Below are 17,745 nucleotides of genomic sequence, written 5' to 3'. Positions count from 1 at the left end.
CTTGAAGAAGGAAAAATACAAGGTGAGCCTATGACAGCTTGTGCTAAAAAGCAAGAATATGTTCAAAGGCAAATGGGAGTAATGGACATGGAAGTCAGCTTAACTGGACTCCCACTGGCCAAATTTAGATAATATGGGGCTTAAAAAAGCCCCAATGACAACTGTAATTGAAAGTATTCTAAATGAATAAAAATCCATAATAAATTTAGACCCCATGAGAAGCAAAGAATAACTACGAGAGAAAGAACATCTACCGTGAGCTGTAAACTCAAAAATTCCCAGAGCTTGTACAGGGCTGACAGATGTTACAGTTCTATCCAGTCAGAGTTTAGAGATCTTGTTGGATACCCATGGCATAAAAAGACACGGCAGGAAAAAAATGCATGGTGGTAAATTAACCTACTGGAAAGGCTACTGGAACCCAACCCAAACAAAGCTTAAAAACAAGCCTCAAACAAATCAAAACGATCTATAAGGAACTGACCTGTCTGCCAAAACAAAAATCCATAGTCTTCAAAAGAAAAAAGGAGAATCCAGACCTCAATAGCTAAATTTTCACAATTTCTAGTATTCAGTAAAAAATGACTAAGTATTTGAATAGCAGAAAACATGTAAGTCACAACCAAAGGAAAAGTTAGCCAACAGAAAGAAAACCAGATCACAGATATGATATAATGGGTACACAAGGACTTTAAAGTTGCTTTTAGAAATATACTTAAAGATTTAAAGGAAAATATGAAGATAAACAGGAGTAAAGTGGAAGATATAAGAAACCAAATAGAACTTATAGAGCTGGGAATATAATGTCTGAAATCGAAGTATACAGGATGTCCTTAACAGTAGGTTATTCACTACTGAAGAAAAGATCAGTGAGCTTGAGTACATAGTAATAATAACTCATCAAACTGAGATGAAGATAGAAAATAAGGTTAGATAAACAATGTGTGTGGGATCTTTGTGTGTGATGTCTAGAACTGTATCAAGTAATCTAATATTCATGCTATTGGAGTTGATATGATCTATGTGTCCAAAGGCAGATTAGTTGTGGCCTGGTCACAAGAGAACTTTTGGGGGTAATAGAAATATTTTATATCTTGATTGTGGTGGTAGATATTTAGAGAGATATGTATTTGTCAAAGCTTATCAAACTGTTTACTTGAAATGGTTACATTGTTTTAATATGTATATTATACCTCAACAGAGTTAATTTTTAAAATTCCATGATACCATAATGATACTTAAGAGAGAAAAATATCCACTTGCCACCACTGGAGGTGACTAGTACTTGCTAATTGCAATGGTAAAAAAAAACAAAAAGAACCTTAATTGTGGAAAGATCTGGTAGCACCACCTTAATTAAGTGACCACTCTTAGTATCATTAATAGTGAGAAAACTTGATAAAACATACGGTGATAAACAACATAGCATTTCTAGAAACCATTCTTGTCTAAATGGCTGGACTCTATTACAGACAGAATTAACTTCAATTACAGAGGATTACAGAATTAACTTCCATTTTACAGAATAGAAATAAACACATAAAGCCAATATTGTAAAATGTTAATAGTTGAATTTATCATGTTGGGAAATATATATTTACTTTTGATGTTTTTCTATGTTTTGAAAAATTTTACAATAAAAACTGAAGAAAGTGATTAGCCAAGCGTCTGCTAACATACCATATTATAAGAGTACAGTGAAATCCCACAATAACAGGCCCTGAGGTAATGGGACTTTGGATATAATGTCAGTGGAAATTTTGTGTTAACAGCAGGCTCACCTTAGCATTTCATTAACCTTGCCGTAATAAAGCCTCACATTTTACACAACAAAACTTTCTCTTAGAGCATTATGGCAACGGTCTTACCATTTTGAGTTATTGAGGTATAAGGATGACATAATAATTTTCTTTGGAGGGGGGGGAACTATATTATGATTTCATTATTAAAGAATACACTTCTATGACTGTCATGAAGTCTTGGCTGGGCAAACAGTGGCATGTTCTAGAGGTAACCACACCGTACTCTGGACTTACTGGTTATAAGCACTGTCCTGTCTCTACCTCAGCTGAAAACCCAGACTCACGAGGCCTCAATCCCTGCTCTTCAACTTGTGGAAGATGCCAAAGCCAACTATGTAGGAGGCTTTCTCAGAGGAGAAGATGACTCTGTCTTCTCTGGAGACAAACCCTCTGCTTTGCTTTATGAGGCAGACAGCAACCCCAAACCACGGTCAGGTCGGGACCTGCGCAGACCTCGATGACTTAGTAATTTTAAATTCACAGTGTGCAACAGAACCTTATGAAATAATTTAAGAAAAAATGGTTGTCTTTGAAAATGTGTTTATATAGACAATAATTGATATTTTTGTTTTGTTAATTAATTTGATAACGTACTTTGGCTTTCAAATGTACCTTCACTTCAGATCATAGACTATCGTTAACATCTTGGAGAAAGAATCATATAGTCTGTAGTTCCTCCTGCAGACCTTACACTAAATGTGAGTTACTAACAATTTCTGGGTATCTTTAACTTCTTACATCACCTTTTCCTCTTTGTGTTAAACATTTCACTGTCATAGGAGAGAGAACTGCCCTCAAGCCAAATAAAAGGTACAATGTAAACATAAAAGTAATTGTGTTCTGGAACAACATAAGTTATGTACAGCTTCCAAAAAGATGGCTTTTAAAAAACTCTTGGCTTGCCCTAACCGGTTTGGTTCAGTGGATAGAGCGTCGGCCTGGGGACTGAAGGGTCCCGGGTTTGATTCCGGTCAAGGGCATGTACCTTGGTTGTGGGCACATCTCCAGTGGGGGGTGTGCAGGAGGCAGCTGGTCGATGTTTCTCTCTCATCAATGTTTCTAGCTCTCTATCCCTCTCCCTTCCTCTCTGTAAAAAATCAATAAAATATATTTAAAAAACAAAAACAAAAACAAACCCAAAAAAACTCTTGGCTTCTTGGCAAGCTACTTTTAAAACAGGTATGATATGTCAGATGAAGAATGTGTGTGTGACAAAGGAATTTCAAAAGTTCAAATACCTAAATACCAGGTTAGGAAAACTGTTATTAAAGTGTAATTTAACCAGCTATTGCCTCATTTCAATTCTTGAATTAATCAGGGGCCACCAACAGTAGCATTTCTAGTATGAATATTCTTGTGACCGTCAGAGAGATCGTAACAATGATAATAGTTTGTTCATCATTGTATGTCTAAAATACTCATCAGGCCCTGGCTCGTTTTGCTCAGTGGATAGAGCATTGGCCTGCGGACTGAAGGGTCCTGGGTTCGATTCCGGTCAAGGGCACATGCCCAGGTTGTGGGCTCGATTTCCAGTAGGGGGTGTGCAGGAGGCAGCCAATCAATGATTCCCTCTCTCCACTGATGTTCTATCTCTCTCTCCCCTCTCCCTGCCTCTCTGAAATCAATAAAGATACGTCTAAAAAAATAAAATACTCATCAGTATCTTTCACAGAGCAGGAACTCATTATTTGCCAAACTAATCAATTAGTGAATCTACTCCCCAATTGATCAGCCAGTAATTAATTATCTCTCTCTATATATAAAATAGAGAAATATGCTAATTAACTGGGACGCCGTAACAGGTCGACTGGACAGGAGGAGGTTGCACGCGCAACGGCAGGGCAGGGCGGCAGGTACCTCTGCGCACCTGTGCTGGGGGAGGGCCTGATCAGCAGTGGGCACGGCTGCTTCAAGGGCCGGAGAGGGAGGCAGGGCTGAACCGGCAGTGGGCGCGGCTGCTGCGGGGCTTGTGGAGGGAGGCAGGGCCAGACTGGCAGCAGCCACAGCTGCTGTGGGGCCCGGGGATCGAGGCAGGGCCAGACTGGCAACTCGAGGGTGGGTGGTGCAGCGCGATTGGGCTCCTAGTTCACTATATAACTCCTATTCTTTTGAAAAGCACAAACCATTTATATTTTCAATTTCTTATGAATGGAAAAAGTTTCTTTAATCTATTACTGAGCATCACAGAGGTTTTTATTCTAATTAGTAACACTGAATGAGAACACAATGTAGAAAACACTGGATGAAGCAAATGAGCCAACAAGGGGGGATAACACACACGCTACTAGGAGTTAAAAACATGAAGGATAGAATGGAATTTTATAGCTTTCTCCCTTTGGTGCAGGTATTTATAATAAACAAAGTAAATAACTACTGAATAAAAAGAGAAAATCCAATGCAAATATTATATAAGCAGAAGAAAGAAGAAGGGGGATATATCCAAAAATTTCATTAGGACAATCCTCTGAGTACTACCCCAGCACTACCCTCATAGTTGCCATCTAATTTTAGCTGATTTATTCTCTGTATCTGATAAGTGGAAATCAAGTGAGATCAAGTTACGATAGCAAGATTAACTACATTTCACAGACATTCAAAACTGAGATAATGAACCTGGCCTCATGGTTTTTTGCATGTTTCATATTTTGGTAAGAAAATTATTTTTGAGAATGCAGACTTAAAAACTGGTATTGGGAGAGACGAGACATTTTGTTGTGGGAATCTCACTTCATATTTTTACCTTTAAGCTAACAAACACAGGGTAGTTTAGCATATTCATGGAAATAAAAGGTCATTCAGGCTAAATGTAGACTCTGTGTGACTGATACCTACTACCACTCTACTGGGAGGTTTGGTGGAGCTAGGATAGCAGACGGTGACACCAGGGATGGAGTCTGGAAATGGAAAATACAAGAGAGAACACACCCTTCAGAAAACTTCTGAGACTTGTTCCACCAAAGCTCAGAAACTGGCTTCACCCAGAGTTTGAAGAAACAAACAAGAAAAGCTCTTCTACACAAGCCAATGTTTCTCAAACTAGGAAAGGACCTGCCAATAGTACTTGGCCAGCCCACTAGGGTAGTGGTTTAGCCCTGACCCCAAAGTCAGAGAGGAAAATGGCTATTTATTGTACGCCCTGCCCTCTTCACTATGGAGGCTGTAGATCGTCTGCCAGGAAAAAAGGCGAGTTGTGGTTACTAGGGCTTCTCTAGACCAGGCAGATGGCAAGCTGTTTCTGGTTCAGGTCACTTCCATGGGCTTGTGCCAGAAACATGCTCATATTTTCTATGTTTGCCTATGCTACCTCTCCACCACACCCTCCGCCCCCACCACTGGAACACGCCCTCAAAACCTCTAGATCCTGAGGGGGGTCTATGAAAACACTGGTTTAAATGAACCCTCAACCAATGAAGAATTCGGGTATAGAGTCCAGATGTTTGCCCAGAATCATAAAGCTGCGCTATGTCCCAGAGAAGCTTATTTTGTCATTGGGAAGATCTGACTGTTAGAAGGTATTTCCCAATACCAAGCTCAGATCTGCCCCCTTCCTGTCTTCTTGTTTTGGTTCAAGTTCTGCCTTTGAGGTTGTATGGCATAAATCTGTGCTATCCCTTTTTCCCTGACTAATCAACTATTACTAATCTGTTAATACTCATCTTAAGTCCTACTTCTGTATTACCTGCCCCAACAACTCCTCCCAGTGACCTGTTTCTTCTGCGTTTCTTAAGTGTTAAGTTTGCTTCAGTGGACTGCTCCTCGGCACTTGTACTTTACAGCCTTAGTTATCTTTAGCATCCTTTATGCCTTCCTAACAAGACTGGAAATCCTCAGTTTTTCTTAAATATCTACTTCCACATCCCATCCATGGTGCACTGGGTAGATAACTATATCCACGTGTGCACAGGTCCTCCATGAACTGGTCCTAACCACAATTAATTTATTTACTGTCTACCACATTTCCTTCTAAAACTCTAATCAAATCTAACTGCCAAACTATAGCCTATGTCTTCCTCCTTTTCAAATAGGTTCTTTCTTTCCACCTTAACTTTCCCGCTTGAAGTCAGGGAATATTAGCCCAGGGTGCATGAACTTCTGGAAACTGTACATAAAAATGTTCCTTTATTTTTGGTGGGAGAGGGGATTTCACATTTTTATACAACCCTTAAAAGGTCCCATGACACCCCCCCCCCAATTAAAATCCACTGTTATAATTTTTTTAAAAAAATCCCACCTGAGGATATGTTTATTATTTTAGAGAGGGAGGGAAAGAGAGAGGGAGAAATATCGATGTGAGAGAGAAACATATATTGGTTGCCCCCCTGTAAGCGCCCTGACTGGGGATGGAACCTGCAACCTGGGTATGTGCTCTGACCAGGAATTGAACCCACAACCTTTTGTACAGGCTGATGTTCCAACCAATGGAGCCACACCGGCCAAAGCTGTTGTAACTTTTTTGTCTTGTCTGCTTTTTGCTTCTTAAAAGCGCAGCTTATAGGCCCATGATTCCAGAGGACTTCCATAGGGGAGGCTTTTCTAGGCTCTGAACTTATACATATTAACTTTCTATACCGTGAATTCGATTGATTTATTACATACATTGTAAAACTTTAAAATTAGTATCTTCATTGTGACTTAATTTTTTTTAAATTTAATGTTTCATGACTGTAAACTTTTCTTAGCGGGTTTAGTGTCCTTTTGTTGTGTGTACCACCTCATATGAAGCAGTTACTAAAAAATAATACTCTTGATACAGATGAAGATGGTGAATCATCTTCAGAATAATCAGTTTCTAGAAACTGAATTCTAAAGGTACATATCACAGCTGAGACATTGATGAGGCTGGGAAAATGAGCTATCACCTCACCTCTGCTTTACGAATATTTTCTCTAGCTTCATCTATTTTCTGTTCCAGCTCTACTCGGCTTTGTTCTGATGGTGGAGCTCCATGACATTCCAGATCATCTAGAACCTGTTAAAGCAACAACAACAAAATAATGACTGATTTTTCTTAAAAGATTATTTAGATTATTTATTTAAATATATTTTATTGATTTTACAGAGAGAAAGAGAGAACTTCGATGAGAGAGAAACACTGATCACCTGCCTCCTGTACGCGCCCCCTACTGGGGATCAAGCCTGCAACCAAGGTACATGCCCTTGACCAGAATCGAACCCGGGACCCTTCAGTCAGGCCGACGCTCTATCTATTGAGCCAAATCGGCTAGGGCAGTATTTATATACTTTAAAAGACTTTAGTGATGAGTGGCAATGACTAGCTTTTTTAACCTTAATTTTTTTCAGTTTTTGTTAATTTTTTAAAAATTGAAAGAATTATAGGTCCAAAAGAAGCTGCAAAAGTAGAACAGAGAGTACCTTCCCAGCTTCCCAAAATGGCAACAACTTGCATAAGTACAGTACAATATAAAAACCAGGAAATTCACAGGTACAATCTATAAACCTTATTTGAACTACACATTTTGATATGATACCTTTAATTTTTAAAAACTACACAAATATAAAGTACTAGAGGCCCGGTGCATGAAATTCGTGCATGGGGGGTGGGGGATGGTGTCCCTCAGCCCAGCCTGCACCCTCTCCAATATGGGACCCCTCAAGGATGCCCGTTTAGGCCCGATCCTACTGGAATCGGGCCTAAACGGGCAGTCGGACATCCCTCTCACAATCCAGGACTGCTGGCTCCCAACTGCTTGCCTGCCTGCCTTCCTGATTGCCTCTAACCGCTTCTGCCTGCCAGCCTGATCACCCCCTAACCACTCCCCTGCCAGCCTGATTGATGCCTAACTGTTCCCCTGCCAGCCTGTTTGCCCCTAACTGCCCTCCCCTGCGGGCCTGGTTCCCCCCAACTGCCCTCCCTTGCAGGCCTGGCCCCTCCCAACTGCCCTCTCCTGCTGGACTGCCCTCCCCTGCTGGCCATCTTGTGTCCACATGGGGGCAGCCATCTTTGACCACATGGGGGCAGCCATCTTGTGTGTTGGAGTGATGGTCAATTTGCATATTACTCTTTTATTAGATAGGATTGTTGCTAAACAACTAATAAAAAATTGCAAAAACTGTTATACCTGCAAACCTCACCATGTATCCGACTCCCTAAGATAACCACTGTCCCATAAATTTAAATGTATTTTTTCAAACCATTTTCTATGTATTGCCTATATACTTGAATAGTTTGTTTAAAAAAAAATTAAATGAGCTCTATTATCCTCTCAATGTGTCTAAGAAACCTTTTTATGTTTTTAAAAATAGACAGACTTCCTTCTCTAATCCATAGATTCAATAGTTTAACTGTACCATGCTTTTATTCTATTGCTATTTAAATTTGCAAATTTCTCAATACTTTAAATAGTACTGTACAAACAACCTAGTCAATGTACAAACAACCTGGTCAATGACTTCTTGAATACATATAGGAATATTTATTTAAGATAAAAACAGAGGTGGAAATTGTACACCTTAATATTAACAGACATTACCAAATTTCCTACTCTTCTACAAGTAGTATGTGAGATCATGTTTTCTTTGTATCTCATCAACACTGGATATAGTCAATTTCTGAAATGTTTGCCAAATAAGCTATATAAAGGAAGATCTCATTGTTTCAATTTTCATTTCTCTGTAATAGAGAGCATCATCTCAGATATTGCTAGCCATCTGTTATTTCTACTTTTATAAAGTTCATATCCTCTACACATTTTTCTGATTTTTGTCATTATTTAAATATATCAGTCTCTTTTTTGTTATTTATGTTACAAATATTTCCTCCTATTCCCTTTCTTTTAACTTTTCAAAGTTCTTTTGTTTTACAAAAATTTTTAGTTTTTATGTTGTTGAGTTATCAATCTTTTCCTTTATTGATCCTGAGTTTTCTGTCTTGCTTAAGAAGCCATTTGAACTGTATAAAAAAATTCTGTATTTTTCCAGTTTTCAATAATCTTATGTTTAGCACTTAGGTCTTTAATTTTTCCAAAATTTATTTTGTATTTGGTGGGAAAGAAGAATCTTACTTCCCCCACAAATACACAGACAATTACTCTAACACCATTTACTGAATAACCCTTTCTCCAAAGCTTTGAAATATCATTAACATGTTTTTTATTATAAAAAATTTCAAATATACTCAAAAGTAGAGAGACTAGTATGATGAACTCCCATATACTGATCACCATCATTCAATAGTTAAGAAGATTTTTCCCATGTTAGCTTTATCTATTCTTTTTTTCTTTACTAAAGCATTTTAAATAAAATTGCAGATGTCATATCATTTCACTCCTACATGCTTTTTTGGTAAGTCTCTAAAAGTATGAACTTTAAGACAAAAAAAATATATACCCACAATATTATTTCAAAAGTAATAATATTTCCTTGGTAGGCTCAATATGCTGTTCATTAAATTTCCCTGCTTGCTTCAATATGACTATTTACAATTGGTTGGTTCGAATCAGTATCTAAAGGTCCACAAATTTTCATTTTCTTTGATATGTTTTTTAACTCTTGGATGATGCCACAGTTTTAATTACTATGGTCATTACTGGAGTATGTTAGTATGTGCTAAGTAAGGCACACAAGTCTCATTAATGTTGTTCTTGCCTATTTTGTACATTAAAATAATCCAGATACATTTCAGAACCATTTTTTTCAAGATTCTTTAAAAATACCTTTTATGGAGAAACCAAGATGGTGGCATAGGTAAACACCTGAAATTGCTGCCTTGCACAACCACTTCAAAACTACAACTAAAAGACAAAACGGACATCATCCAGAACCACAGGGAGGCTGGGTGAGTGGAAATTCTACCACTAGAAGGAAAGAGAAAAGCACACTGAGACTCAGAGGGGGCACGGAAATAAAGTGCAGAGGTACGGAAGCACATGCGTGGAAAGGGCTGGCAACTGAGGATGTGGCTATCTTTTTCAAGCGGGAGGGAGACACAAGTTTCCAACTGCTCTGAACTCCAGTTCCCGGTGAGACTCTGGGGACCCAGACTCATACGGGGAGAAACTGGACTGCCTGGCATCAGGCGGAACTCGAGGGTGGCTTTCTCTCAGAGGTGTTTGCAGCGATTACTGAGGGACACTGAGACCTGAGGGCCTCTTAAGGCAGGGCTGAGGATCAGCCATAGCTGTTTGCTCTGCCCTGTTGATTCCCTGAGACCCGCCCCACACAAGCTGTGTGCAGAGGCTTTTGCATATGAATGGCCTGGCCCTTTGCAATCTAAACTTACCTAATGAACTGTAGCTGGGTCAGAGAGACCCAGAACATCCAAAAGAAGGCCCAAGGCCCCACAGCAGCTTGCATTGCTTCACAGATGGGCCTCATCTGGGCACCTCCAAACCCCAAACAAAGAAGAGGAATCTGCAGATCTCTCCGTAACTCCTGCTGGGTGGCCTCAGGCAGAGGCTAAATTAGCACCTCCTTGGAGATCCAAGAGCCAGTGTACCCAGTGGTCAGAGTGGGACCATCCAGATTACAACTCCTCAGATCCATAAGGGACACACTCAGGGGGCAGACTCAGTGAGCACCAAAGCCCCACTGAAGCAAGTCTTGTCTCATAAGGGTGTCTCAGCACCGAACTTCTCCCATCATAGACACAGCTGATCCTCACAGCCAACTGGCCTGGAGGTCAATTCCCCCCAGTGATATCAACAACAATCAAGGCTTAACTACAACAAGGCTGTGCACACAGCCCACAAAGAGGTGCACCAAGAGTGGCTACCTCAGGTAACTGGGGAGGCTGAGCCACTGGGCCCTATAGGATACCTAGCACACAAAGCCACTCTATTAACACAGGGAAGCAGCCAAAATGTGGAGACAAAGAAACAGGTCACAAATGACAGAAATGGAGGAAAGCAAACTACTGGATATAGAGTTCAAAACCACAGTTATAAAGTTTTTCAAGAATTTTCTAGAAAAGGCCGATAAATTTAGCGAGACCCTCGAGGATATGAAAAAGGACCAACTAGAAATTAAGTATACACTAACTGAAATAAAGAATAATATACAGAGATCCAACAGCAGACTAGAGGATCGCAAGAATCAAGTCAAAGATTTGAAATACGAAGAAACAAAAAACACCCAACCGGAAAAGCAAAAAGAAAAAAGAATCCAAAAATATGAAGATAGTGTAAGGAGCCTCTGGGACAACTTCAAGCGTACCAACATCAGAATTATGGGGGTGCCAGAAGAAGAGAGAGAGCAAGATACTGAAAACCTATTTGAAGAAATAATGACAGAAAACTTCCCCTACCTGGTGAAATAAATAGACCTACAAGTCCAGGAAGCACAGAGAACCCCAAACTAAAGGAATCCAAAGAGGACCACACCAAGACACATCATAATTAAAATGCCAAGAGCAAAAGACAAAGAGAGAATATTATAAGCAGCAAGAGAAAAACAGTTAGTTATCTATAAGGAGTACCTTATATGATTGTCATCTGACTTCTCAACAGAAACTATGCAGGCCAGATGGGAGTGGCAAGAAATATTCAAAGTGATGAATAGCAAGAACCTACAACCAAGATTACTTTACCCAGCAAAGCTATCATTCAGAGTTGAAGGGCAGATAAAGAGCTTCACAGACAAGAAAAATCTAAGGGAGTTCATCACCGCCAAACCAGTATTATATGAAATGCTGAAAGGTATTCTTTAAGAAGAGGAAGAAGATGAAAAAGGTAAAGATAAAAAATTATGAACAACAAATAAATATCTATCAACAAGTGAATCTAAAAATCAAGTGAATAAAAAATCTGATGAACAGAATAAACTGATGAATATAATAGAATCAGGGGCATAGAAAGGGAGTGGACTGACAATTCTCGGGGTGGGGGGGAAGGGTGTGGGGGGTGCGGGAAGAGACTGGACAAAAATCGTACACCTATGGATGAGGACAGTGGCAGGGGGGGGAGTAAGGGCAGAGGAGGGTGGGGTGGGAACCGGGTGGAGGGGAGCTATGGGGGGAAAAAAGAGGAACAAGTGTAATAATCTGAGCAATAAATATTTATTTAAGAAATATCTTTTATTTGCAAATATCTTCTCCCATTCAGTTGATTGCCTTTCTGTTTTGTTGGCAGTTTCTTTTGCTGTGCAAAAGCTTTTTAGTTTGATATAGTCCCATTCATATATTTTTGCCTTTATGTCCTTACCTTTGAGGTCAAATTCATAAAATCTTCCCTAAAACTAAGGTCTAAAAGTTTAGTACCCATGTTTTCTTCTATGTAATTTATTGTTTCAGGTCTTAGATTTAGGTCTTTGATCTGTTTTGAGTTAATTTTCGTATATGGGGACAAGCAGTAATCTAGTTTCATTCTTTTGCATGTGGCTTCTCAATTTTCATCTGACAAGGGGTTAATATCCAAAATATATAAAAAACTCATAAAACTCAACACCAAACAAGCAAATAACCCAATTAAAAATGAGCAGAGGACTTGAATAGACACTTCTCCCAAGAAGACATACTAATGGCCAACAGATATATGAAGAGATGCTTAACTTCACTAGCTATTAGGGAAATGCAAATCAAAACTTCACACCTGTTGAAATGGCTATTATCAACAAGACACATAGTAACAAGTGTTGGAGAGGTTGTGGAGAAAAAGAAACCCCTATTAACCGCTGGTGGGAATGTAAACTGGTGCAGCCACTACGGAAAACAGTATGGAGGCTCCTCAAAAAATTTAGAGTTACCATATGATGTAGCAACCACTCTTCTGGGTATATACCCCCCAAATTGAAAACATTTATTCATTGCCACATTATTCACAGTGGCCAAGACATGGAAATAACTGGAGTGTCCTTCCCTGGATGATGTGGTACATTTATACAATGGAGTATTACTCAGCCATAAGAAAAGATGAAATACTACCACTTGCGACATCATGGGTGGACCTTGAGACTATCATGCTAAGGGAAATAAGAGTCAGACCGAAGTTAAGGACCATATGATTTTAGTTATATGTGGTATAAAAGACTGAAAACAAACAGAGAAAACAAACAAACAAAAATTCAGAGACACAGACAATAGTATGGTGGTTACCAAAGGGAAAAGGATTGGGGGGAAGGTAGTAGAGAGTGAAAGGGGTCAAATATATGGTGGCCAAATATTTGTCTTCTTTTTAAAATGTATCTATTTTTATTGACTTCAGAGAGAAAGAGAGAGGGTGAGAAAGACAGATAGAAACGTCAATGATAAGAGAGAATCATTGATCGGCTGCCTCCTGCACACCCCCCCTACTGGGGATCGAGCCTGCAACCTGGGCATGTGCCCTTGACTGGAATTGAACCTGGGACACTTCAGTCTGCAGGCCGATGCTCTATCCACTGAGCCAAACCAGCTAGGGCACCTCACTGAACTCCTATTAGTTTTAATAGTTTGACAGATGGGTCTCATACTTTTGGAGGTACATATCACATAGTCTATAAATAATGACAGATGTACCTTTTCCTAAAATTTAAACACCTTATTTTTCATTTATTAACCACTGCCTAAATTCTCTTATGAAACTGAAAAGTAGTGCTAATGATGGGTACTGTAATTATCTTTGTAGCAGACAGAAAGGTTTCCAAAGATGTCTCTGGAACTATGTATATGAAAGATAATTCACAGATATATTAGAGTTATAGACCTTAAAATAGGGAGGTTATTCTGGATTATCTGAGTGAGCTCAATCTAATCACATGACTCCTTACAAGCAGAAAACTTTCTTTGGCTGCAGTGAGGTGAGCCAAAAGGGAAGTCAGTGAGATTCTAAGCCAGGGGTGGGCAAACTTTTTGACTCGAGGGCCACAATGGGTTCTTAAACTGGACCGGAGGGCCGGAACAAAAGCATGGATGGAGTGTTTGTGTGAACTAATATAAATTCAAAGTAAAGGATCGAAGGGGAGAGCAAGAGAACCGGATAGAACAGCCGGATCCGGCCCGCGGGCTGTAGTTTGCCCAAGGCTGTCTAAGCCCATGCACCAGGACCAGAGAGATTGGCCTAAGTATAGGAGTTAGGAGCTAAATGTAGCCCCCAGCTGATTGTTAGCCCCCAGCTGATAGCCAGGGAGGAAACAGGGACCTCAGTTTCAGTTATAAGGAATTGGGTTTTGACAACAAATTGCATGAGCTTGCAAGCAAATTCTCCTCCTGAGGCCAGCCTGGCTGACACCTTGATTTTGGCCTTGGTAGAGTCGGAGCTAAAAAAACCAGCCAAGCCCACTAAGACTTCTGACCTCCAGAAATGTGAGATAACAAATTTATATTGTTTTAAGTCACTAAGTTTGTGGTAATTTGTTATGGCAGCTATAGAAAACAATTACAAACATCAAGTATAATGTTTACTGTAAGTTTTAAGATATCCTCATCAGGGTGGAAAAGTTTTTATCCACTGGCTAGGAATTTTGTTCTATTTTATTTTTCAAAAAATTAACACATTTTGTCCTAGCTGGTTTGGCTCAGTGGATAGAGCATCAGCCTGCAGACCAAAGGGTCCCGGGTGTGATTCTGGTCAAGGGCACATACCTTGGTTGCAGGCTCCTTCCCAGCCTGGGTCCTGGGAGGGGCTTGTGTAGGAGGCAATCAATCAATGTGTTTCTCTCACATCAATGTTTCTGTCTTTCCCTCTCACTTCCACCCTCCCTAAAAATCATTGGAAAAATATCCGTGAGTGAGGATTAACCAGAAAAAAACAAACAAAAAATTAACACATTAAAAAATTTTCTTAAATTTTTTGTTAATCCTCACCCAAGGATATTTTTTCATTGATTTTTTATTTTATTTATTTTTTAATTTTTAATATAGTTTTATTGATTTCAGAGAGGAAGGGAGAGGGAGAGATAGAAACATCAATGATGAGAGAGAATCACTGACTGGCTGTCTCTTGCCCGCCCCCTACTGGGGATCGAGCCTGCAACCCAGGCATATGACCTTGACTGGAATCAAACCCGGGACCCTTCAGTCCGCAGGCCTATGCTCTATCCACTGAGCAAAACCAGCTAGGGCTCATTGATTGTTTAGAGAGAGTGGAAAGGAGGGGGAGAGATAGAGAGAGAAACATCGATGTAAGAGAGACACATTGACCATGCCTTTAACCAGAATCGAACCTGGGACCCTTTAGTCTACGGGCCAATCCTCTAACTACTGAGCCAAACCTGTCAGGATGTTTTATTTTTTAATGGACTAAGGAATACTGAATTTTATTAGATGCTATTTTTGGGCAACTAAGAAAATAATCATAGAATTTTCATCTTTATTCTATAAATACAGGCTATTATATTGCTAAATTATCTCATGTTGAATCATGTTTGCACCCTAGTCATGTGCTTAAAACACAACTGGATTCCTTTTTTATTAAAATTTTTTCAGCATTTGTTTGTTGATTTATTGATGAGGTGCTATTTCATTGTGGTTTTAATTTGTATTTCTCTGATGATTAGTGACATTGAGCATCTTTTCATATGTCTATTGACCATCTGTATGTCCTCTTTGTGTTTTTTTGTTTTGTTTTGTTTTTTAAATATATTTTATTGATTTTTTACAGAGAGGAAGGGATAGAGAGTTAGAAACATCTATGAGAGAGAAACATCAATTCAGCTGCCTCCTGCACACTCCCCACTGGGGATGTGCCCGCAACCAAGGTACATGCCCTTGACCGGAACTGAACCTGGGAACCTTCAGTCTGCAGGCCGACGCTCTATCCACTGAGCCAAACTGGTCAGGGCTGTATGTCCTCTTTGGAGAAGTGTCAATTCATATCCTTTGCCCATATTTTGATTGGGTCATTTGTTTTTTTGGTGTTGAGTTGTATGAATTCTTTATAAATTTTGGATATGAATACCTTATTGGATGTATCAGTTGGCGAATAACTTCTCCCATTTAGTAAGTTGTCTTTTTGTCTTATTGGTTTCCTTTGCTGTGCAAAATGTTTTTAGTTTCATGTAGTACCATTTGTTTATTTTTTCCTTAGATTATCTTGCCCACGAAGAAATATCAGAAAAAATATGAGTTTACTGCCTATTTTTTTTTCTAGGAGTTTTATGATTTGAGTCTTAAAGTATTTAATCCATTTTGAGTTTATTATTATATACAGTGTAAGATGTATGGATACACAGAAGAAAGGCCTAATATTGAAGATATTAATATATCATTTGTTGGTAAGTGAAACCATGGAAGAGCTCAAGACTGTCTATAATGAAATAAAGAATAAGAAAAGAAGAAAGCCTAGTATAGAATCTAAGGAATTTGAATATTTAAGTGTGAGGTAGAGAAAAAACCTGTAAGAGAACCCAGGAATGGCAGAAGGAAAACCAGTCAGTTATGCCATAGATGACTAGAGAAGAGAATGTTTCAAGGGGAAAGGTATCAATTGTGACGAAGTTGACAATAGGTTAAGACAGAAATCTAAGTGACCATTTTGGATATAGCAACACAAACATCATGGGTGATTTTCACAAATTGTAGTCTTTGGGAAGCAGGGAAAGAAGGAAAAACTGGATGTGAAGGTTAAGAGAATAATGAAGATATAAATAAATGGAAATTGAGGAAAAATTTACTATATCTAATACAATTTCTTTGCGCTTTTAGCTTAGTCTTAATGCATTTTCATAGAATCTACAATTGTGCCTTCAAAAAATTTGCTTGGAGATGAGAAGCCAAATTAAATTAAGCCCAAGCTGGTTTGGCTCAGTGGATAGAGCGTCGGCCTGTGGACCAAAGGATCCCAGGTTCGGTTCTGGTCAAGGGCACCTACCTTGGTTACAGGCTCCTCCCCGGCCCGGGCCTTGGTTGGGATGCGTACAGGAGGCAACCAATCGATGTGTTTCTCTCACATTGGTATTTTTCTCTGTCTTTCCCTCTCTCTTCCACTCTCTAAAAATCAATGGAAAAATATCCTCAGGTGAGGATTAAAAAAAACACACACCAAATTATGAAACGCATATAGGATATTTCTCACCTTAATAAAACTCAACTCTTTAAATTGGTTAGACATTTGGCTTAAGCTAAATGTAGCCTAAACTCTATTACACTTACTCGTTGTTGGTGAACAATGTTCTTGTGCTCACGTGCCACACGTGTGGCCCATTTCCGAGCCTCCTTGTTTAGACTGTGCTCCTCTGTGGTGCCAGTTTCTGATTCTAATTGTCGGCTCTACAACACAAGAGAGAACAGAAAGAAAAGTACTGTTATTCTTATTGAAATCACAACCATTTTTAGGTAGATCTGAGGGCCTTCACTTAATCAGTAGCACTCAAAACAGGAGCCTTGCTCCACTACTATAAACATTAACAGAAGACTAAGAGGAAAGTATGAAACCATAAATGACCACAGTATTTTGTCTTACATTGCTGAACATTAAAGCTTCATCTCTAATACTATGGATTGATCCATTTGGGATGTGAAGAAAGCTGATAAAGCAAAGAAAAGGAAAGTATTCATGCCAACCTACTATGGCACTAAAATAGTTGCACAGATGAAAATAGAAACAGCTCAATAGTTTTAATGGGATTATAGAAAGGTTCATTGGAAAAAGTGAAAAGAAACAATAATAACATCACAAACTCTCTGTCCCCGGAAGATACTGGGTTTAATTTAGTTTGAAGTCCATTACCAACTTACCACCAAACCTCAAACTAGCTTTTACCCTTCCTCTGGACTTTAGTGTCATATGAAAGTTAGTGGTGCTAAATCAAATGATCACTAAGGGTTTCTTCTAGTCTTAAAATGCTGTGATTATGTTTCACAAAGAACAAACTGCAAAATCTAAATAAACAATAGTAACAGTTAACTCCTACTATTCAAGGCACTGTGGAAAGTGTTTCATATAAGTGTGGGACAAAAGTAGGTTTACAATTGTGAGTATGCAAAACACAGATTTTACTCTGTAAACCTCCTTTTGCCCCACCCTGTCCTTTTACTTATTTTTATTTTTTAAAATATATTTTTATTGATTTC

At 39.1% G+C, this 17,745-nt stretch overlaps 1 protein-coding gene across 3 annotated transcripts in view; it reads right to left on the bottom strand.

Annotated features, from left to right (window-relative positions):
• The window catches only part of FCHSD2 (FCH and double SH3 domains 2), a 228,672-nt gene that overhangs the window by 35,906 nt on the left and 175,021 nt on the right, over window positions 1-17,745 (bottom strand). For all 3 annotated transcript variants that reach the window (XM_080688538.1, XM_080688539.1, XM_080688540.1), the window contains 2 exons: window positions 16,825-16,941; window positions 6,667-6,771 (listed from right to left, as the gene is read on the bottom strand). In XM_080688538.1, the coding sequence (XP_080544664.1) occupies window positions 6,667-6,771; window positions 16,825-16,941 (222 nt within the window). The remainder of the gene's footprint in view (window positions 1-6,666; window positions 6,772-16,824; window positions 16,942-17,745) is intronic.

The sequence above is a fragment of the Plecotus auritus genome (assembly GCF_963455305.1).
Source record: "Plecotus auritus genome assembly, chromosome: 9".
Classification (NCBI taxonomy): Eukaryota; Metazoa; Chordata; class Mammalia; order Chiroptera; family Vespertilionidae; genus Plecotus; species Plecotus auritus.
Note: the sequence above shows the minus strand (reverse complement) of the source record. Positions and strands in the feature narration are given on the sequence as shown.